At 38.9% G+C, this 24640-nt stretch overlaps 1 protein-coding gene across 2 annotated transcripts; it reads left to right on the top strand.

The window, feature by feature from the left end:
- Positions 1-701: 701 nt before the first annotated feature.
- sult4a1 (sulfotransferase family 4A, member 1) lies at positions 702-24290 on the top strand. Of its 2 annotated transcripts, XR_015106153.1 has the most exons (8): positions 702-991; positions 3452-3582; positions 5425-5505; positions 10426-10552; positions 12254-12348; positions 16649-16787; positions 18488-18571; positions 19178-19283. XR_015106153.1 is itself a non-coding variant. In XM_086146686.1 (7 exons), exons 1-7 carry the CDS (start codon positions 823-825, stop codon positions 19288-19290), a joined length of 855 nt encoding a protein of 284 aa, XP_086002812.1. In that variant the 5' UTR covers positions 702-822; the 3' UTR covers positions 19291-24290. The 2 variants fall into 2 exon arrangements, 1 of the variants encoding a protein (XP_086002812.1); XM_086146686.1 differs by lacking the exon at positions 18488-18571 and having other exon boundaries at positions 19178-24290.
- Positions 24291-24640: the final 350 nt, after the last annotated feature.

The following is a 24640-nucleotide window of genomic DNA, read 5'->3' as shown; positions in this document are numbered from 1 at the left end:
GTCGAATCGGATGCTACAATATCAATAATTATATGGGGGTATAAAATATGAACTTACATACGTCAATAGATTTTTTTTTCTCCTTTTGTAACCACGGTTCAGTTCATATCACTTTAAAAAAAAAGTTAATGTTTGTGCACTACTATTTAGTTTCACCTTTTTTTCCCAGACTTCTAAAATTACCGGTACACAGTTCCAAAATGTAGGACAAGCATGTTACGACCCTCATTAACAACCAAATCTATTTGCCTCCTGAACAGATCATTGTAGATTGGAGGAGACACGCTCACTACCCTTCATGTTTTTATTTTTGTTCATGTCATGTACAATGTCAATTAGAGGTCCCCGTAACCGCCTGCGTGAAATACATGGACACTGTGCGTAGTGTTGATGTGTTCTTGGTTGTGTGTATGTGCATGCGGGGCCGAGGGAAAGACTCAAAGTAAATGCGACTATCAGAAGGTGAGATCATCCATTAAATCGGATATACAGTAGTATAACACCGCACACATGACGCCAGTAACTCGTGCTCTTGAACTGCATGTGTTCGTATGGTTCCCTTTGCGCGTTCTCGCGTGCTCGAAGAGGGTAAATCGGTCCTGATGAGAGTCTGAGAGTCGTGCGCGCGCATTACATCACTTGTCTCCTTCTTGATTGGCTGTAGGTTAACTCCTCCGCCTGCCGTGCAGCATCAACTGCAAAGCATCGGTGGCGTCTATTCACCGTTCGCCTCGTCATTTTATTTTTTAAGATTTATTTCAACAACGGTTTGCGTGATAGTGCTTGTTTTGTCTGCATTTACACTGGCGCCCCGTTTCGATAATGGCCGAGAGCGAGGCAGACACGCCGAGCACGCCGATAGAGTTTGAAAGCAAATACTTCGAGTTTGACGGAGTTCGGCTGCCGCCCTTCTGCAGAGGGAAGATGGAGGAGATTGCTAACTTCTCCCTCAGAAGTAGCGACATATGGATCGTCACCTACCCGAAGTCAGGTAAACACGGTGCGGCCGTGTCGTCGTGCCTGCCGTTTGCTGTAGCGAGAAAATGCGGGTGTTGCCTGTGATGATCCTTATATCATTATTGATCTACACAAACCGTTGTTGCTTTGGCAGCTTTGAAGCACAACATGAATCGTGCTATTTAAGTTACACAGCAGGTGATGTTACATTTTAATAACACTGGATGGGTCGAGTTATCCAACACGGATTTTTTTAATCAGCCGTATTAAACGATTGCACAGAGATAGTACATCTAATAGGATGCCAAAAATAAATTCCCAGTGCATATATGTCTGCTAGCTTCAATTCACTACTATCTCGCATCCATCACTATCAAACACAGATGGAAGTTAATGTTTACATGCAGCTTCACAGTGACGTAGCGCAGCGCTGCCGCAGGTCGGTCGTAGTGCGTGATGCCTGATCAAGGGTTACGTTGATATTTCTGTGCATGTTGAAGAAGCGTTAGTTTAGTTTAGTTTTTTTAGCCAAGCTACATGCTCTGTCATGTTTAAGAAGTTTAGCTCCACTCGTCTGTTTTCTAGCTGAGAAACTGGAAATGTTTTATATACAGGCTATTCAAGGTACGTTTCACTTTGTCCGACATTGTTTTGATGGGGTGAAAATAAACCACATTTATGGTTTCAAAATGCCTCCTACCTTCTTAGGGTCCATTATGAGTGATGAGCACTGTAGACTTCTGCAACATTGGCATCTCCTGGCACCAGAAGAAGAATTGACTTAAAAATATTTTGTGATACCACAAGTCATAAATATAGGCCCAGTTGTCTATAAGCCACTTTTCCAATGACAATATTTTTTATAATGAAAATGATACCTACAGTGCTGCAGGGTGACTGATTAACATTATAACAAGAAGAAAAACATGCTTTTCAACTTGTTTGTGTCATCAAGGTATAGGTGTTTCAGAAGAACCTTTACGAGCCTGCATCTCTTCAGGAAGTCATGGAACTTTAAAGGTTAAGACAGTGAAGGTTCTCAGTCAAACCAGGTCATGGTTAATTGTAGTTTATCATACTGTGGTAAATGGACTTGGTTTCTCTCTTGAAGATGTTTCACTTCTCATCCAAGAGGCTTCCTGAGTTCTGAGTCCAGTTGACATTTGACGATTTACAGGCTCATATGAAAAGTAGGTCAGGTCTTAGCAACTTCTTTAAGAGATTTGTGGAAAAAAGGGGTTATTTGGAGTTAAGTGAGATCCAAGGCTACATACGTTGTCTGACCCATGACTAGTGTTTTGGTCATTTATAACCCAGCATCATCATTCATCACATAATGACCAGTTCACCATAGATAACCCCAAAAAATCCACAATTGTGTAATGATGACATAGGCTTGTTCTGTCATTTACAAGCAACATAAATCTGTTATGAAAAAAAATAACTCAAGAGCTATAGAAATAAATTACTGACAAAAAAGTTTTAGTGCCCCATAATAAAATGATATCCGTATATAAAATAAATAATGGTAATTGGAGTAATGGTGTTAGGGTTAGGAGGACAATGATTCACTGTGGGGAAGAAATAATTGTTATTCAAAAGTTAATGCGATATTCCTGATTGTACATAATGCAATGGACTAAATTAAATAATATATCAATGAGGAAAAATGAGTATGAAAAGGATATTGATATTTTCTACCTTTTTGCCCCTATGCCAACTATAAGTCTCTTTTGGGGTTCATCAGGGGTCATGGCATATTCTGGAAAAACAGCTATGGCATCTTAAGACATGATGTCAAACCAAACTAAATCCTTTATTTTCTTCCCATTTTAACCCAGGAGGCAATTAGGGGTTCCGTATCAACACTTTGACAGTCTAGGTAGAGCTCAGAAAATGAGAGAGTATTTTCAGTTTCAAGCAAATGCTCCACCACTAGATCCATACTGCCCATTGAGCAAATTTTTACCCGAGCATCGTGAATAATTTGAATGAATTGATCACATTTGGCAATTTGGCAAAACGTCCCACACCGTTCTCTGGATAATCATGATTATTGGTACAATATTGCACTAGCAAAAAGCTAGTATATGTGCATGTGTGAAAGGACCTATAATACTTTATCATCATCCCATATGAAGAATGCAAAATGAGGAGGAACTCGAGAAACAACTTAGTTGGGAGTCCCTGGTTTGTTTGACGTTCACATCTGGCCCATGTACTTGAAATACAACTATATACATATATGTATTACAGCCATGACCAAGACATTAGACCTAAAGGTAATTGAAAATGTGAAGGTATATCAAAATTGTCAGGTACTGTATTTTGAAGAATGCTGCCAGAACTATGTTGGGGGCCGGAGGCTATTTTGTTGTATTTTGCCATTGACCAGTTTTCTCTTAGAATGGTGTGGAATATTCTTTCGTCTTATAAGTATTTTCTATTCAGCATTGGTCTCTTTCTTCTCTCATTCTGACTGTGATTCTTACAGGTACTAGTCTCCTCCAAGAAGTTGTGTATCTTGTGAGTCAAGGTGCAGACCCAGATGAGATCGGCCTTATGAACATTGATGAACAGCTACCCGTGTTAGAATACCCCCAGCCAGGCTTAGACATCATACAGGTAATGCAATCAAAAATCAGCAATGTAGTCATTCGGTTTCCTTGCACACTTAGTAGCTAAATGATTAGGAAGTATGAATTACCGTAAAAAGATAAATCAATGAAAAATGTAATTGAATGTAAAAAAATAGATGATTAATGGTTTTGCTATGGTTCTAGTTACAAAAAAGAACACCTACAACATTTTTATTATTTTAGCATTATGTTTGTCAGTTACTAAAATCATACATCTTAACATGGGCACAAATTATGAAAAGTTAATTTTCTTTAGTAAGGAAGTTCCTGTTTCATTTTGAAAATTATTTACTTCAATTAGATTTGGTTTGAGGGGGTGGCATAGGGGCAGTTAGTGTTTGGCCTCACAGCATTAAGAACTCTGGTTCACTTCCGAAAAGGGGACCTTTCTGTGTGGAGTTTGCACGGGTTTCCTCCGGGTTTTCCTTCGGGTTCTCCCACGGTCCAAAAACATGCAGCAGATTCATTGGAAAAAAAATTGAGAAAATTGCCCTGAATGAGTGAGTGAGTGAGTGAATGTTGTCTGTCTGTATATGTGGCCATGCAATGGACTGGGGACCAATCCAGGGTGTACCCCACCTCTTGCCCAATGACAGCTGGAATAGGCTTCAGCATCCCCTTTGACCCTGAGTGCAGGATAAGCACCAGACGATGGATAGATGGTTGGTTTGAGGCGCTAAAATGGTGCAGTTGTCACCAAAAACTTTCCTAATGCGATATAATGTAGAATGGAGTCTTTTTCTGTCGTGTTTGCATGTCCTTTCAGTTACTTTGTGGAGTCTCTTGGGGTTATTTAGTTTCCCCCCACTGTATTAAAAACTTCCAATGACTGAATTGAAGAATCCACAATGCAGGTCTGAATGAATGAATGACCGTTTTCTTTATATATAATGCTGTAATCAACTGGTGACCCCTGCCTGGTGACAGCTTATATACCCTCTCACCCTGTGTGCCGAACATGTGCTGTTGAAAATTGAATAAATAATGTTTTTTTTTAATCCAGTCTCATTGGGGCTGTAATAAATCTGATCCTCCTGTATAGTAAAGTAAATAGAATAGAATATGCCTTTAACATCCTCAATTTGATTTTAATAACCAAAACGAAATGTTAATGATCACAAATGCAAATCTTGCAACCTGAAATTATTTATTGTTTGCGGAAACAAGCAGGACTAAAGATTATGTTAAAAGACTATCTAACATTGCGGCACTCAATGGGGGGTTAGACCAGTGGTCTTAGAATTAAACATTCCTGGTTCTATTCCTGCACTCCTCCTAGCCTATCAAAGTGTTGTTGAGCAAGACACTGAACCCCTAATTGCTCCCCTGGCACTGCTAAGCAGCTGTCTACTGTTCATGGTTCATCCAAGGTGGTTTAAATGCAATGGTTGAATTTCACTGATGTTATGCTGAATGTATAACTGAATATGACAAAATAAAGAGATATCTTCTTCATCAATGCATGACATTGTACATCTCCTGTCTACCCAGAAAAAAAATGATCTTGCTAATGATTGATGTGCAATAACACTGATTCATTAGAAATAGCAATTATGGAGTACAAATTTATTGCCTCTACAACTGAAATATTTGATCAGACTTTAGCTTGATAAAATAGTTGCGGGTATCTGGGATCATCTCTAGAGTTTCAGATATTCTGCTGGCAAAACATTTCTTGAAGGGACTTACTCAATTTTCTTTGAGTTTGCCATTAAGATTGTGCTTGTGTGGGTTGCTGAGCAAATAAAACAGGAAACAACTGGAGGCAACTAAGAAGTATAATTTAGATAATCTGATTAATGTCTTGAAATATTTTCTGTTTTTACAGGAGTTGACCTCTCCTCGCCTTATCAAAAGCCATCTTCCCTACCGCTTCCTCCCCACAGCAATGCACAACGGAGAGGCCAAGGTGAGCCCCTTGATACAAGACAGAGCCAGGTTATGGCAAGCTGCTGATTTTTAACCTTTTCCTTTAACCGGTCTGTTGTTGTAGTGTTACTTATAGTTTAAGAAAAGGGAACGTCACAGGGTATTTTTTCTGCAATGGTATCGACCTTTGAAAAATGATGATTGACTGTCATCTAGTGGGTACACAATTTTACTAACACATGCACCAGATCATAGACTTGAAACATCTTGCTGGGATTTATATTGTCCCAAGGGACACCACTGACTAGCTTCTCCTTTAAGAGAAATGTTATACCGCAAGATGAAGTTCGTATCAGTGTTTGTTTTATTCATCCATTCAACAATTGAAACTATACCTGGTGGTCTGATAATTAATTCAATATTACCAAAATTTCCACATAAATCTGAGTGCAAGGCTATTACTGTTTTGGACCTCCAGACACTTAGAGTAGTTCCTACCTTCACATTTACTGAAGACTCTACATCAACAAAATCTCAAGGACTCTATTTGGAGCTGTGTTGTGGCTGGCAAATGGGCAATGGGCATGGTCAGCCTGCTGGAGCCTGACAAGCCTTCCCCCCCAACCAATTAGGTATTTCAGGTGCCCCCTGTGGCATCGGGATGGACGACAACATGATGGACGCCCTAGTGCCCACAACATGATGGACGGCATAAACTATTCACCTTCCTGCAGCAGTGGTGGAGGAAGCGTCATGCGTCAGGCTAGGCAATGGGGAGAGAGGAGAGACATAGGGTTTTACGAGAGTGACATGAACATGAGAAGTGTATGCATTAGGAACAAGGGACGGTCTAACTGGAAGGTGACTACCACATCAGGAAGATCCGCAGATTCCTCACTGAGGATACGGCGCAGATATCCAGGCTCCAGTCATTTCTCATTTGGACTGCTGCAACTTCCTCCTTGCTGGTGCCCCAGCGGTGACAATCAGACCTCTGGAGCTTATTCAGAAAGCTGCAGCCCGCCTGGTGTTCAACTGTCCCAAATTCTCCCACACAACTCCCCTTCTTATGTCCCTACACTGGCTCCCGGTAGCTGTCTGCATCAAGTCCAAGTCCCTGGTGCTTGCCTACTGGGCAGTGAATGGGACAGCCCCGTCTCATCTCTAGCCTATGGTCAACCACAAGTCCCTACAATAAGCACTGGAATGGAGTCAGGCCGGTGGTGGTTAGGGTATGGGAGCATTCTACCCAGGGGAGTAATTGGGCTCACTCATGGAGAAAGTGCGCAGGAAGGAGGTATTTTCCTGGACTTTGCACTCCGCCTGGCCATTTGATTGTACATTATACCTGGTTGTTGGGCTGGTTTTTACTTTTAGATGCTTGAAGAAGGCCCTCCAGAATGGGGAGACAAGCTGCAATCCTCTGTCCTCAGGAAGGCCATGGTTCAGGAAGAACTGGTAAAAGAGAGCTTGGGCATTCTCCGCTGCTATGGGAAGTCCCAGTACGGGAATCAATTTGCAGGCTGGATAACCGGTTGACCACCGAAAGGATGCAGGTGTTGCCCTCTCTTCTGGGTAAATTGGTCACAAAATCCACGCCCAAGTGGGTCCAGGGTCAATGTTGGATGGCAAGGGTCATATAAGCTTACCCACCAGACGATGTTGTGGGTTCTTTGCCATAGGGCAGTCTGTACAGGATGCCACAAACCATCCAATCCACGGAGCATTCCTGGCCACAAATAACAATGATGCAGGATGAAATGAGTGCCATATACCCTGGGGTACCCAGTCCCAAGAGTGGCACTAGGGCGGTTGAGGATAGTAAAGTCAAACCAAAGAACAAAGCCCAGAAGGCCTGGTGGGGTCTGCGAAGCTTGGTGGACCTAGGTATTTTAGATACAGTACCTGGGATCCGGGAGAACAAGGAAAGGGTGAGTGCCACCTACAAGCCTGTGGCAACATCCCCCTGGTGGCCCCGTACAGCTTGTGGCACCCAACACTGTACTTTTGCTCTGCCTTGTTCAGTTTATGTAATTCTGTAATCTATACAGGGGTGCAGAATATCACCTTTCTTTGTGTATGAAGACAAAATTGGATGGGGAAGTTGAAGTAGCTGGATGCATATAGCCTTGTTTGAACGCTTGTCGAATATTGTGGTCAGGCACCTCTTGCTCGGGGACCAATAAGGGATAGACTTGACCATGTGGAAGGGGTGAGTTGGGGATTGAGTCAATGCAGCAGTCCCAGAAACGAGATGCATATTGGGCCAGGAAGACAATGTCTTTGCGATGCAGTGCATCTATCAGTAGCTCTATGTCAGGAACCTCAGTGAGCTGGCCAGGGGTCACCTGCTGATGGACTCCCCTGTGAGTCCCTGTGAGGGGAGTTGAGAGCTGGCTGACCGGGAATTGGAGCTGGTGGCACAAGTCTCAAGACATGAAGTTGCTGGCTGAGCCTGATTCCAGGAGACCTGGGGTGGATAGGGACAACAGAGCTTCAGAGAGTGTCAGGATTGTAACTTGAAGTGTCATGTAAGTTCTGCTGGACTGACAGTTTTCACTGGAGGCTGTGGTGGGCACGTGGTACATGTGGCAAAGACATGCCCCTGGCCCCCACAGTATAGACACAGCCTCGAATGTATGCATCTCTCCACAGCTGTAAGCTTTATAGGGTTCACTTGCATGGTCTAGAGAACTGGTCTGAAGCCTGACCTGCGATTGGTGGGGAGAAGTACTCGGCTAAACACACCTGCATGATCTGCTGCCTGAATGTCCAACTGGATGAATTTCTCCAGACCAAGACTATCTTCATAGGTCATAAGAGTTGCAATCAAAAAACTGGATCCAGACCTTAGTGATATGTGGTTAGGAGGGCGGATTCGAACTTGATGGAGTAACCCGAATTTTAAATGACCCCTGATGAATATGGTACAGTTCTGAGTAGAGTTGTCGCCGACAGGCAACCCAAAAATTTCTTTGAAGTGATTGACAAAGTTGTTGAGTGACTCCAGGATGGGGTCACTGTCTTGCCAAATGCTTTCTGCCCATTGAAGTACCCTTCCTGTAAACAGGACTTGCTCTGTCGAGAACTTTGTGTACTGCATCTCAGTCACCAGAGAACACTGTGGTAGGAATCCATTGCAAGAGCAAGAGGAAGGTGACCTGTAATATGGACAGGGATGACTTACGGGACTCATAGAGAGGGTAGACTGCAGCTGAGCCCATTCAAGTTCTGGCACCAGTTCATTGATATAGTCCAGATTGGAAGCATTTGGGCTTGCCATTGGTTTTTAGCAGTCTGGCCTTCTGTTACGACCTCCAGACACTCAGAGTAGTTTCTTCTTTCAGATTTATTGAAGGCTCTACAACAACGGCCCCTTAGGCCTGAAACACCAAACAGTAAATTGATGCATGAAACAGAGATTCAAGGAGTCTATTCATCAACAAAAAAAGAAATCTGATGCCTAGTCTAAGGGGTTCTTTTAAAGAATGAGCTAGGCTGTGGCTGGCAAGTGGGCGTGGTCATCCTGCTTTCTACATTGTCTAAAGTGCAATACATAAAGGGGAAAAAAAAGCAGAAGCCAATCCCTCCTCGATCAGCAACCATATCGGGGTGGAGGGGTTTGCACATCCCAGTCAGACTCCTATGATGACAAACAAAAATGGACAGTTAGTATTCCTACTAGGGACTCCCTCAGTCTATTGGGAAACATCAACACTCACCTGGGCAATGACAATGCAACCTGGAAGGATGTGATTGGAATGAACCCCCCCTCAAATTTGAACCAGAGTTATTGTTTTTTATTGGATATCTGTGCTCGTCAGGAACTGTCCCCAATGAACACTATGTTCCGGCATAAAGGTGTGTGTAGGTGCACTTGGTACCTACACGCCTTAGACTGCAGTTCGATGATTGACTTTATGGTTGTATTATAGTCCTTGCTGCTGCATGTCATGGACAATCAGGTGGTCTCTGTTTTACTGGTTCCAGAGTCTAGTCAGATCTTTTTACGATGATGGACTGCCCTTTGTCACCAATTTTGTTCATAACCTTTATGGACAGAATTTCTACACTAGGATGGCAAGGGGATCTGGTTTGGTGATATTGGGGTTGGGCCTCTGGTATCTGCAGATGATGCTGTCCTGTTGGCTAGGTCTCTCTGGAGCGGTTCGCAGCTGAATGGGAAGCAGTTGGTTTGTCCTTGTGAAGAAGGAGCTTAGAGGAAGGGTGAGGAGCTCAGTCATCCAGGAGGGCCTCAGAGTAGAGCCGCTGTTCCGCTTCATCAAAAGAAGCTACATGAGGTCGCTCGGGCATCTAGTCAGGATGCCTCCTGGAGGCCTCCCTGAGGTGGTGGTCCATTGTTACATCGGGATGGGGCCCTGGGGAGGATCCAGGACATGATGGAGGGACTGTGTCTCTCAGCTGGCCTGAGAATGCCCTCAGATTCCCCCAGAAGAGTTGGATGAAGCAGCTGGGAAGAAGGAAGTCTGGGGCTCTCTGCTTTAGCTACAGCCCAACTGCGGATAAGAGGAAGAAAATCGGTGGATTGCTGGACAAAAGCCAAAGAAAAAACAATGAAGAAAGGTGGATGTTTGGTTTTAAGTACAGATTGCATAACATAAAGGGTACCAAGCATCCAGTACACAGTAGTTGTTTGTTTACTCATGGAAAGTCCATAAGCATGTGATTAGTGCCAGAGATGGTGATTTAAATTATTTGAGCACTAACTAGCTCAACAGCTCAATCAATGGTGTATCCAACAATACTATAATCATAAGCAATCATTATAGATTAAATGGTTTGCTAACCAACGCATATAATCTTTAAGAGCAATATGATAGTCGTTGCAGTACTCCACAGAATGTTTGTTTTGTCTTTGCCTGATGATCACATATTAAACTTGGGCCCACCAAAACTTGTACACTATTCAAAAAAAAGTGGCCTTTTTTTGGTCCTTCAGGTCATCTATATGGCTCGCAACCCCAAAGACCTGGTTGTGTCGTACTACCAGTTCCACCGCTCTCTCAGGACCATGAGCTACCGGGGAACCTTTCAGGAATTCTGCCGGCGCTTCATGAATGAAAAATGTAAGCATTTACATTCCTTTTCAAAGATTAATTATGTTGTGTCAATTGTTTCTTTCAAAACATTTTTCATTTCATCTATGACGCTTCCTCTGTTTTGACTAACTGTGGGGAGTTACAGGTATTTACTCCTTGGGATAAACCCTAAAGAAATATGTGACTAGTGGATCCACCAAGTACTCAGGGTTAAAACTGGGATTCATGTGATAATCTGAGTTGGGTTTGAATGGGGCTCATTAGGGTCACATATGAGTTGCTGATCTACCCCATTAGATTACAAGACTAACATGGTTCAGAAGAGATAGAAAAAACATATTGTAATTTTCTGATAGATTGTGTCAGTGGCTCCTCTGGTGAATGATGGTCTCCCCAGTTGTGCCCAAAACAGCTTATTTTACTCCTCTCTCAAACCAACCTGAATAGATGTGAACATTACAGGCCTTTGAATGTCTTTTGTCTGAAATATTCAAAATGATTCCATTGTCCTGACCTACAGAGCAGGGTACTCTTTGTTGGGCCATTAGTGTGAACAGAGGTTTTTTTTGGGTTTCCCCAAAGTACAGGTTTGTCATTGTTTGCTACATTGGACAGTGTACACAATGCATTCTCAACTTTGTGTCTTGGGGAAACAGCTTTCTGCCTCAGGATCTTACTAGGTTTGGGGTGTACAGGAATGACACAATGTGGTATATGGAATGTCTAACATTTATTTATTTAATTGAGTGTTCCCCCCTGCCAGAGCTATTTCTTTTGTTTTTCCAGTTGTGAGAGAAACCTTGTGTAGATAACCAGAGGATTTTAGTGATTTTTTTTTAATTTTAAGCGTTTTAAGGGGCGACTGTGGCTCAGTTGGTAGAATGGGAATCCTTTCACCCAGAAGGTTGGTGGTTGGATTCATGTCTGTTCCTGTCTGCATACCCGAGCCCCCAGTTGCAACTAATAGTCTAGTTAGCACCTTGCAAGGCAGCTCTGCTGCCATGTAATCAATTTTTAATCACTTTAAAGCTGCAAAAAGTTAAAAAGCACAAAGATAAGCCAAGACCATTTGTGCCTTTCTCCCCTCCTTTGTGCTTGTTGCAATCAATTTTTAATCTCTTTAAAGCTGCAAAAAGTTGAAAAGCACAAAGATAAGCCGAGACCATTTGTGCCTTTCTCCCCTCCTTTGTGCTTGTTGAAACACTCTGTGTGAGTTGATGATCAACTATTGATCTGAGTGTGGCTGTTTCCAATAAATATCAATATTGAGGTTTCCATCATCTTCAATATACGGTATACTTCACATTCTTATTAGGCTAATTCCCTCTGAAATATTCTCATGTCACCTCAGTGCGAACTGTGATTTAATCAGTCTCCAAATTTCTTATTTTGATGAAAGTTTCATCCACATATGTCCAAATCTGTGAGCGCCCAGAATGCCCATGAACTTTATTAGCTCTGTTTTCTTCTGGCTCTTCAGGCCAGGACTCAGTATTCCATTTACATTTCAAGGACAAGGGAATGTCCTTCAACAACGGTAAGAGAGAATAAAAAAAACACAAGAACTCTTGCATAGAAGGCAAGGCATCCCGAGGAAAATGAGCAGTTACCAGGTTAAAACTGACCAAAAAACATTATTGACATGACTGAGAGCTTCCTTTCATTTATATTGTTTCTTTCTTGGCCTATTTTAATTTAATGCAGCTGCCTTTTTCTGTTCCTCTGTAGTGGGATATGGTTCCTGGTTTGAACATGTTCAGGAATTTTGGGAACATCGCATGGACTCCAATATCCTTTTCTTGAAATATGAGGACATGTTCAAGGTAAGACAAATGATGTAGATTATGACTATTGTTTGCCCTTTTGCCATTCAGTAAGCATATTTACTGTTATCTCAATATAATGTTACGTCAGCTGCCAGCCTACTAAACCTTCATACTTCCTACAGTAATTTAGATGTCAAAAGTACGTTTCCATGAATAAATACTGCTTTAGAAATCACTGGAGACCAAAATATAACTGTTATTACCATCATGACAGGAAGGACATAGATGGAAAAATGAATTACAAAGAAACCATAGACTTGGTCTATTGTCTTTAATATACCATTGTATCTCTACTTGAAAAAAAAAAACATAATACAGTCGAGTCATTCCACTCAAAAGGAGTTTAAAAGGGAAAATGGAGAAATAACATCTGCTATATTTACTCCTTGATACATGAATGGACAGGATTTTCCATATCAACAGAGATAGTGAATAACTTAGTCCTTCAGCCTTCGCAATCACATTTGCATATAACTTGAGTCTCAGACAACCTCCAATTTGCGCATGGTGATTCAGTCTCACTGTGTCCTTTAGATCTGCTCAGTTTTACTTTTGTCTTAAGCACCATTACTAGGCCTACATGCGAATTAAATTTGATTTTCCAATCATATTGTATTGATATTTTTTGAACATAACATAACATCCATGCATCACCAACCATCAGACTAGTCTGCTGTATTAGCAACGGTAATAATGATGGTATCAGGAGCATGCATGAGTGATGTAATCTGCCCAAACATCTGGTCAAAGTCCACTGTATACAGCCTTTGAATTGCAAGGCAGCCTACGAATTGCATGGCTGTTGAAACAGCCTGCCAGCCTTTTGCCCTCCAGACATGGAGAGAAATCAAAGCTGTTTTGTAGCAAAATACAGTTATGTATTACAGAAAAAGTGACCACCATGGGTGAATTTACAGTATAGCAGCTGTGCAAAGTGTGGTCAGTATGATCATGCTTAATACTGTAATTGTCACTGTTCAGATGACATAAAGCATGCAGACTTTAGACACATCACCACAAAACATACTGACGGATCACTATTTGGTTTTTATTTATTTCAAAGTTAAGGTAGAAAAAAACAAATTTCTCTGATAAGCATAAAAAAGTACTAGCATCAAGGTACATAGCATCTTCAAGTAGTTTAAGCTGCACAATAGCATTCACTCAAATGAATGGAGTTTCAAGCCTAGTGCCAGCTTGGTTAAATAATGTTTTATTTCTCTGTGGAACAGGGACAGCAAGCTACCAGAAAATCAACATTTGGCAGCTTATAGCAATAATATTTTACTTTCAAATGTACACTATTTCAGTACAAGCACTAAAAGTAAATATTTTTTTTTTATTTTGTTACACAGCAAGAGGTATCATGATGGTAGAAAATTGGATTATATGTGCTTTTGAGTGCTGTGGTAAAAAACAACAACAAAAAGTAAATGTGAGCAAATCAAAACAAAAGTGGCTGGCATATTCTTCCGCACTATGCTAAAGTAATTACAAGATTAGTTGTTGAACTTAACTTCTATTTCAGAATTCAATGGAGATACAATGATTTTATATTTCAGCTTTTTTTAAATAAAATGTTCATGCATCATGCATGCATACATGACAGATGAAGACCGAGTTTTAAATCTGGGCCTGATATACAACATGTAAATCCTAATTTTAAAACATATACACTCAATAGTATCACTTAGTGTATTCTACCTGACTCATCTTAAAATGTGAGCCAAAAGGATTTGCACGGAAATTTCTTTTCAATTCTGAACTACTTTCTTTATCTGTGAGAATGATATGCACAATCTAAAATACTGGATGAAAGTCTTTCGTTCTCAGAAATTAAACTCGATTGTAATTTTCAAGCTAATTACTTATCTTAGAAGCTTAACCTGAAACACAATTATTTTGTAAACCCATTAAGTTTTACAAACAAAATTGGCTCGGAAATAAAATGTAACAGTAAGAGAACATATGGACAAGGGTAGAAGAACAAGACCCATTTTCCGGTTATATCTGGAAGGTAACCTTTTATTTATTAGCTTTTGTGTATTTTTAACCAGAATGAAAACACCAATGCATATACAAAATAGTCATACTGATATAACCCACAATATCCCTGCCACTTGCATAATTTACATAGAAGGAGTCTGTCGAGGGCATAAAATACACATGGCCAATGTAAAAATGTTGTTGATCTAAATTCTACCTCTCTGAATGACTGCATGAAACATAATATGTCGTTGGGAGCAGGTTACACCCTTGATCGCCAGTCATTTGCAGGGCCATATGTAGACAAACGACTATTCACTCCCTCATTCACATCTAGGCAATTTAGGGTCTCCAATTTCCCTACTACATGCTTTTGTGGGAGGAAAGACACCGTGAATGAAAGTCGGAGAAGTTATAGGAAACCTAAGCAGAAATGGGGGAGACCATGTAAACTTCATACAGAAATGCCTTGCTGTTTGAAACAGCAACCTTCTTGCTGTGAGGTGGAAGTGTTAGCCCCCCAATTATCACATGACTCAGTAAAATGCTAACTGAACTATAAACTCTTTAATGCTGACAATTGATAAGTGCAGTGGCTCCTTCATTATCTGATAGTAATTAGTGTTTTATAATACAAATCAATTAATTAAATTTATTAAGAAATTATCGTTCTACCTGATAACAGAAGGAACAAAGGTCTCTGTTTATTTTCTTTAAGATAAACTTTAGCTGGATGTACATTGCAATGAGAAGTTCTTCAAGAAAAAGTGTTTTCCTCTGGCATGAATAAAGCACATTTCCATCTGCATTGCAGTTTTCTTAATACTTATGACCAGTCATAGAGGATTTTAACTTGCCAGTTGCAGACCAAATTTCAAAATTACAGCCATCCACATTAATTTGATGCCACTGATCTGACATCTGTTCAGATCAAGCATGTGGGCTGGATTAACTACTGACCAAATGTGCTGCTGTTTTGACATGTTAGCTCAGAGGACCTTGAAAACAACCAATGTGAATTTCTTTGTAATGTACATGCAACTTGATAATTTCTAGAAAACGTATTGCCAAATTACACATGATTTTCACAATATTTTATTACTGAGTTAAATTTCTGTGAACATTTAGTGAATATAAAAGTGGAGAAATAAATTATAAAGAAATACAATTTTCATCACACAAAAAGCATTTTTACTAGAACAGCATTTAAAAGCTCTGACTGTGACTCTGTTAGGAGACATCTTGGAAGCTCCTCATCTGTCCCTCATTCAGCAGCAGCAACTGGATCAATGCAGTATGCTGAAGTTGCAAAATACCGAGAAGCTGGTCTGTAACTATGTGCAGAAACATGTGAGGTAACCACTGTCCAAAAGTGCCAGACAGATGCCCCGCCTCAGCAACGGTTTAACAGTGTAACTACAAACCATAAATAACTATCTAATTGGACACACAGACCGTAAAGAATAAGATGCCATGAATCTTAGATAAAATCAAGTTCAAAGATATTTAAAGATGAGGGAGAGATGGCTGGTTAGATTTTCTCATGCAGGTCATGCTAAATACCAAAGACACAATCCCCTCTGTTAACAAACAGGGACCTTAGAGCTACATTGAAAGATGCATCTGATGATTTGAAGAAGTGAACTGGGCCATATGGCAGTAAGAGAGCTAAAAGTAACTTGTGACACGCAGCTGATGAGGGGGAGCTGGAATTAGGGATGTTCAGTCATGTTTTCCAGCCCAGGTCTGTATTCTAGTAGCAGTATCTACACCCACATACGCATGCATAGGTCGATAACACTGACGTGTATATGACTCAGAGCAATAAAGCAATAACACAAGTGTTATTAGACAACATCTGGTTTACACAGAACTGTACTTTTTGTCCTAACAACCATCACAGACAGGTTGTGTAACCTGTATGCCAAATAGATTGTCATTTCGACAATGTGTTCTCATTAATGAGGAAGAACAATCATATAGAACTATGCATATTTTAGCAATTTTTTTATTCAGATCTGCAAAGCCTGTCATTAAGATGGTGTGTATTTTTAGTTTTAGTAGCAAGATGCAGATGCTTGTTCTACAAGACTGCTGAAGGCCTCACTGAGTGGTTTATGTTTTTCAACATGATCCAGAATTTCACTTGGTGGCATTTTATGTTATGTAAGTTGATTTTCAATTAGTTTCAGTTACATTTTTAATTTACTTTGTTATTTGTCAATCACCATGTGAGGGTAAAGTGATTTATTTTGTGGCTGAAACAGGTAAATGAAATTACTCAAAAATCTCTCCTCTCTTGTCTCTACAGGACCTAGGAACATTGGTGGAGCAGTTGGCCCGGTTCCTTGGGGTTTCTTGTGACAAGGCTCAACGTGAGGGCCTAGTTGAGAGTTGCAACCAACTAATTGAACAGTGTAGCAACTCAGAAGCTCTCTCCATCTGCAGGGGTGAGAACAAAAAATTACCAAACCAAACCAAACACACAACACAACACAACACAACACAACACAACACAACACAACACAACACAACACAACACAACACAACACAACACAACACAACACAACACAACACAACACAACACAACACAACACAACACAACCAATACACCAAACAGCATATTTATGTATCTAGATGAATGTCTTTTGTTATCATTATTCCAATATGTCAAAGCAGCAGAGCCACCCATCACATGTCCCTAATCTATCTTGTATCAGCATACTTTGCAAATAAAGCCAGGCATGCTGGGACAAGATGTAATCTGCTGTTTATTAAACCATTTGACTTAAAGGCCAAAAAGTGCCAAAATAGGCATAGTTGTTAAATACATTTCTAAAATGTCTTCAAAACCACAGGGTTTAAAAAATAGTTTCTAAAAATAAACCATATGAAAAATCCAATTTTATATTATTGGGAAAAGGTGCTCCGGGCTAAGGTGGTGTGATAGAAGTTGTCCGAAAGAAAGAGAAAAAACCAAAGGGATGTTTTAATCTACTTGAGTTCTGCCAATTGTGACATCCAAACATCTGAATTGCCTGAATTGCCATCTGAACACTCTACTTTATGTGCTATTGTAGCACTAAAAACATGATGTTATCATATGACACAAAGAATAGTCTGGAAAATATTTTCAATTTTCAGTAAAAGTCCAGAGGAGATTTTAGAAATTAAATTCATTGTTTATATTATAATTATAGTGTGCCACTGAAGAAGCCACTTGCATTATATACAGAAACCTACTGTTTGTGAAATGGAACTCAGTGAATTGTGGAAGGTCAAAGTAATACAAGAAGAAAATGAATATATAAAGAAGTCTGTGTCTGAGCTGCAAACATTATTAAAAGGGGAATTAACAAGGGCATACACCCAGGCAATCGAACCTGGAAGATAATTTCACAATGCAGGATCCTGATTCCTTTCCTTCTGCGGGTCAATCTAGGAAGCACACTGAACACCCGGAATTGATTTTGGGGTTTGATTTTGTTTTATGTAATGAAAAGGTCTTTAACAGAGATTAGAAATGTTCTTGATGGTTTTGCATTTGGAATACAATTATTTGTGTCATTCATTGGCCCGGTATACATTGATCCACTGAAGGCATTTACAGGACTGTCTCAGAAAATTAGGATGTTGTGATAAAGTTCTTTATCTTCTGTAATGCAATAAAAAAAAAAATAAATTACTTTTTCATGATATTCTAATATTTTGAGACAGAATTTTTGAGTTTTCTTAAGATGTAAGCCATAATCAGCAATATTAAAATAATAAAAGGCTTGCAATATTTCAGTTGATTTGTAATGAATCCAGAATGTATGACATTTTTGTTTTTGTAATTGCATTACAGAAGATAAAGAGCTGTATTACAGTATTCAAATTCTGAGACAGTCCTGTATACTTAGATGCTTGGTGTAGTATTTTCAGCATTTTTATGAGTCGTCTTCAAATAGTATGACCCCCTCAATGCAAAAATGTTATAAAAGCATCACAGATTGCATTGAATGAACAGTCTGAGGTTCTTCATTTCATAAAACCCTCCTTATTGATTCATTATTCTAACTTTTTTTAATCATTCCTATTTTGATTTGGTGTTAAGTTATAGTCTCTGTCATCCTTTTTCTGTTTTTCCATCTAATTTTGTTTCTTTTAGTGCATGGAAGTCTGGTGTCTGATCCACTGTAGTGGTAACACACAGCTTCCAGTCAGTCTGATATGTTGTCACATGCCACAGCAGGTGAGTCACTGGGCTGCTGCTGAAAAATAGAGGCTCATAGAATAACCAGAGATCTGTGATCATAGTAGAAACTGCAGGTCTCAAATATTACAACAAATCCCAAATAGTAGACCTACTAAGTGTAAATAAATTAATAGATAAAAAATATAACAGAAAAAAAACAAAAACAAGGAACACAGTATGTGTTATTGTTGACATTCATCCCAAATGAAATTTGGTATTTAGCTATTGCAGCTATGATCATCAGTACTGGAAACATGACTCCCATGTAGAGCTTTACCCACCACGCTTATCCTCAGATATCCTTTTATTTTGTGTGCTATGGGTTGATGGGCTGATAAATGTATACATTTCTAATGCAAACAGTGCTGCTCAGTTCCTGGGGGTTATTAACATTTGTGTCATTTTTATCTTAGAAATAACATTGTAGGACACAATTAATTTCATGATCTGCATAATATTGTTTCAACAGAAAGTTTGCAGAGCTCATTGATCAAGGATTAAATGATGAATTGGTAACAGCAGTATATTTCTACACTGCTGTTATGAGCGGAATTTTTTTTTCTCACAGCTTCAACCATCCAATCATCTTTTCAACTTTGATAGGTCGTGTGGGTCTATGGAAGGACATCTTCACAGTGTCAATGAATGAAAAGTTTGATGCAGCGTACAGACAAAAGATGGGCAAGTCTGACCTGACCTTTGACTTCTGCCTGTGAGGAAGGACAGACCCCACCCTCCCACCAGTCTACTGAGTACAGTCAACAAGTGCACATCTCCTGCCAAAACTCATGTTCCTGTTTGATTGCAGTTGAATGGTACACTGACTGGATTATGCCATAAGGCCATAAGACTTTTTTTTAACTTTATTTATTTATGGAAGGTTCACTGTGAGGAGCTTTGTAGGGGATTGTACTGATCACATTCACACCATCACAGACATTCACATCTGAAAGTACACAGAGTGTAATTACATATTTACACAAAAGATAATAAAAAACACCTTTGTGGATTGATGTTAAAAAGAAAACATAAAATTTGCAGTCTTGAAAAAGTGTTACTTAAAGAGCCAGTGTTTAATCTCTAGTGGTGAAGTTTTAAATTGAGACCCCTCTTTTGTAAACTTTAGAGGAACTAAATTGGTCACTGAAAGAAGTCTGATAAAATGTGTATTCAGTACTCGCGTAGAGCACACAAAAAGGTTCTACTACCAATAATACTAGTACTTATGCCAAAGCACAGTTGGGAAAAGTCAGCTGTGATTCATTCTTGTGGAGTCTGTTCTGATCACCAGATCTGACAACCAGACACTTTCAGGAATTTGATTTGAGAACAATATATGAAATTTTACTAAATTATTCAGAAACTAATGAGAGAACAACACTCCTTGTTAACTTTCTTCAGGTGGCTGTGATAAAAAAAAACAACAAAAATGCTTTTTGTTGAATAATGACAAGAATGACAATGATTCCAAACATTAAATAACTGATTCTGATGCTGATTTAGATAAACTGAGGCAACTGCTATCTGTACCTTAAAAATACTTAATTTAATTATGGGCTGCTGCAGTAGCATCACAGGCTTGGAGAATGGGACTGTTGTGGAATAAGGCTTCAGTGTAGCATGATTCTGGTTTTCTTGTTTTACTTTAGTCTAGAGAAAACATGGTCAGTTTCTACTAAGAATACATTGTACACAGTGGACGTTTAAAGTAGCCCAATTTAAATCAACTTCTACAATGCTGTATATGTAGAGTATGTATACAAGACAGGGTTTGACAAATATATATTGATATATCTACACAAAAATGTATATCAATCCATGGTGGATATCTAAAATTACTAAAATAATAACAATTGCCTCAATGATTCATGACTCAAGTTAAATACTTGCAGTTGGATATATCCAAGTAGAATACACCGGCATGCTCTGTATCTGAACTTAGTTTATCTTGTCTTTTTTGTCATATTCTAGATATGTGTTTATCTTTTTGTTTTTTGAGGTACTCAGAAATTCTGTCCTATAACATTGTTACCTGAAAGAAGTACACTATGCTTTCAAATGAGGGGCAACTTAATAGGATGTGGATACATTCATTTATGTTTTTACATTTCCCCTGAAGTTTTAATGAAAGCAACAGATGCTGTTAAAAAGTGATAGAGGGCTTTAAATGTATTAATTATACAACTGTCCAACTAGTACCTGACATGATGTCTTATTTGATAAATAATTTTTGCCCCCAGTCAAACTGGTAAATAGACTGACTTCAGAAAATATTGGGTTAAGGCTTTAATTATGATGCCAGTGGTTCACAACAGGATTATAAGATGATGTGTATCAGATAGGGAAGGGCAAATCTGTTGTTATTATTCTTGCTTGCAGTATATACTTTCACTTGTTCACAAGTTGATCAGTGATGTGAACATATTTTTTGCATGCAATTTTGTTTATCAGAAAGGAATTTGAACCTTTTCAAGAGTCACAGTCCTATCGCAGCAATTGCCAATTTAGGACAGTTTTCCAGGAGTCATTTCCGTTTCAAATTAAAGGAATTCTAACAAACAAAAGAACTTTTGAAAGAGGCAATTTGATTTCAATACATTGGGATGTCTCCCCTTTGGTTACCGTCAATGTCTAGACATCTGGATAAATGCTGTACACAAAATAGATTGTTACTCAAATCATTTGCATAGTGTGTGTGTTAAACTAGAATCACGCATGGTCAGGTCTGATTTTCCCTCTCACAGTCCAAGAGCATGTAGTAGGTTCATTGAAGATCCTAAAAAGCCCAGGCATATGAATGAAAATGGTTGTTTGTCCTGCGATCGACTGTTCAAAAATATAATCAACGATCCGTTTTGTTTTAAAAAGTCATATGCATTTTATTGTGTACTGAGCTTCTAAATCTGGCAACAGTCATTGGGAACCACAAAACCACGTCTTCAAATCTGGTCTCTTTAAAGTAAAATTAATGGCAGTTTTACAAAATTTTGGTAGTCTGACAAACCTCACATCCCATACTGCAAATAAAAGGGAAGGGCTTAGTGCCCTACCCCAGCCTTAAACGCCAGTCATCAGGACACTTGAGATTCTATGTATGCACATTGACCATGATGGAAAACAGTTAGACATTTTGTTAATGCATATAAATAGTACCCTTAGTACTATAGTACCCTTCACTAATGGCAGGACCACATGATCCTTCATAAAATATCTTAGTAAGATTTCTTTAATCTGGCACCCTTTTTGATCAAATTAACATGAGGATTTTTTAGACTGCTAATTCACTCCCATCCTTTATCTATTCAGACATTCAAAGCTACATGATGTAGCTTTGTGAGTTTCAGCCCACCGTTGTCCGAAACCTGAGACCATAAATACTGCACATGCAACAAAATTGGTTTGAAGAATGAGGCTATAAATCAAAGAGAAGGACTATACTCTCGGAAAAGGCAACATATAAATAGAAAAGTATGGGTGTAGGAAGTAGGACATACATCAATATAATGAAATTGCTATGGTGAAAACTATTCAAATGTTCCATAAACCATAGACCATTTAGCATCACAGTAAAATTTCAAGTATGATTGAAACATTCAAAGTTCCAAATATAAAGTGATATTGTCTCCTGCTGCAAAATGCATAGTTGTTCAGCCTTTCCACCACTTTCCCCTGCTTCCTGCCATGAACTTCTTCATCAGGTATTGAAATCAAAAGTAGTATGTAACCTATATTGACATGAATGTGGCTTGGGGGATTTTGGAAGTCTGTTTTGCTATAGAACACCTTGTGAGTCTTCTAAAGCACCAGAAGAATGGCAATATATCGTTATATGATTAAATGGGGTTATTAGATGTCAGGAAATGAGAACATGTTTAGAATACATTACTGCCTTTCAATTGTTGGATATTGTTTACTGATTGGAAATTTTCTATGGAAAACAACTTGATGGGGCACAAATGAAGATACCACAGAAAATGCATCAATTATCCCATTAAAAATATGATGCATTGGTCTATCATTAAATCTCCTTTACTATATGACACATTATATAAACGGATGGATAATACATTAGCAATTAGTTGCTCATTGGCAAAAAGAGAGTTGTCTTATGTTGTTTTGACTTTAAAGTGCTACAGCATTTCATTTATTTGAGTTTAATGTGTGAGTGTGTATACGTGTATTTGTTCATATGGTATAAAGTATGCAGAGGAGAGATAGTATTACTTCTTGACAGTATTCCTTCCGGCCACCAGAGGGCTTTATATACTAAACTGATTCAGGGATGCACTGCCATCAAACAAGCTTGGTACAAAGGACAGGCTTGAACCAGTCTTTTCATGTTTCAGCTCTGTCTGATATCACTAATTCTTACAAACCAGCAACATTTAACACTTTAATCTCCTGCTAAATTAAAAGGAATCAGGAAAGGAATAGTGAATAGTAAGAAAACACTGCAGCAGCTCTGTTTCGCCTCTTGAATAAATAATATATTAAACTGCAAACTGCTAAGTTTCATATAAAATCTATAAGATGTTCTAAATTACTTTTTGTTAATTAACTGGAAGTGGTTAAAGGTAATCTCCACTGACACTGTCTCTTTGATGTTAGTGTCATTGGTCAATACTTTGCAAGTATTGTGTTCAGGGTAAAAGGGTGTGTTACTGAATATATAACATTGTGTGGCTAGCGGCTAATTTGTTGTTCTGTATTGAATCTTCATTACAGGCTATGGCATCACAGAACCTTCCTCTTTAACCAGTTGCACAGTTATATTTTCACTTAACCTTAAATGCAGCTTTACATTCTCCCAGTGTGCAAGGTCAATGTCTGTGATCTGAGCTTGTTTCTGTTCCAGTACACTTCATATATAATAACTCCAACATTGTCCATTAACCATTCGCTTAGCTTCTCAAACAATCTGCCATTATTGTCTAGTTTACACAGATAGTATAGCATTAACATGCCAACTCAGCAAATCCCCCAACATCATCTGAGATAACTTGAACAACAAAAGCACCAATCAAGAATGAAGGCACACACAAAGGTTGGTTGTCTGATAGCAAAATATCTCCAAACAAAAAAAGTTGTCAGTTTATAGCTATTCTCTACTCAAAAGTGGACTTTCACTGGAATTATGCTCATGTCAGTTTCTCATCCCTCAAATTCACATCCATAGAGGATTCAAAGTGTTTGTTGTCACATTTTGGGATCGTGTTTCCCTGTACAATTGAATTCTTACTTTGCTATCTGCATTGAGTGCCAAATAGTATAACAAGGTACATAAATGTACAATCAATATACAATTCTTTGCCCCACCTTAACTGGGGCCCCACAAAGAAGTGAGAGATTTTTTGTGTGGGTTAAAAAATATCCATTTCTTGAATTGAGTGAATTCCGTAACTCACTGTTGTGTCACAAAAGCAGCACTATCTGTAATCAGGCAGTTACTGCTAAGCTTAGCTTCCTCTTCCGTCACTCATTCATCCAAGAAAAGTTTTTTTTTCTTACCAGACACCTGTGAATGTCCAAATTGCATTTAAACAGCATAGTATAATCAACCTGTGTCTTTTCTGGTTTCCCACTCTGTTTTCATTAATCTTTCTTCTCTTGTTCGCTTGGTTTACAGCTGCAACCGAAGCCTCGGCTTATCATGTTCTCTTTGTACATTCACTTTGGTTGGCTTGCTGATTTATCAATAAAGTTGTCTTCAAGTCTCATGTACTGGCTGTTGAATTGCCATACAAATAGCACACATTTAAAAGAACAAATAGGTTGCATTATTATGAGGTAATAACCATCAACCAGTCTACCTCACCCATTATGTTCTTCGGTATAAATTTTTATTAAGTTTGAAGAGACACTTTTCAACCTGCAAAAGCTCAAACAGATTTAACAATACTATTGGGTATATACATTAACATGGGTATGTATCAAGTGAATTAAGGTCCAGCTTACAATTTTATGTAGGTACAAAATAGATAGAGGGAAAAAATAAACACTTGAAATTATTGTTTGAAGTCATGTTTCTGTCTATACTATCTACCCTGTAATGTGACTATTGAATTT

Source organism: Fistularia commersonii, chromosome 5, assembly GCF_037954325.1.
Source record: "Fistularia commersonii isolate RoL2024-O1a breed Wild chromosome 5, RoL_Fcom_v1.0, whole genome shotgun sequence".
In the NCBI taxonomy this organism is placed as follows: domain Eukaryota; kingdom Metazoa; phylum Chordata; class Actinopteri; order Syngnathiformes; family Fistulariidae; genus Fistularia; species Fistularia commersonii.
This window is presented reverse-complemented; position numbering and strand designations above follow the sequence as displayed.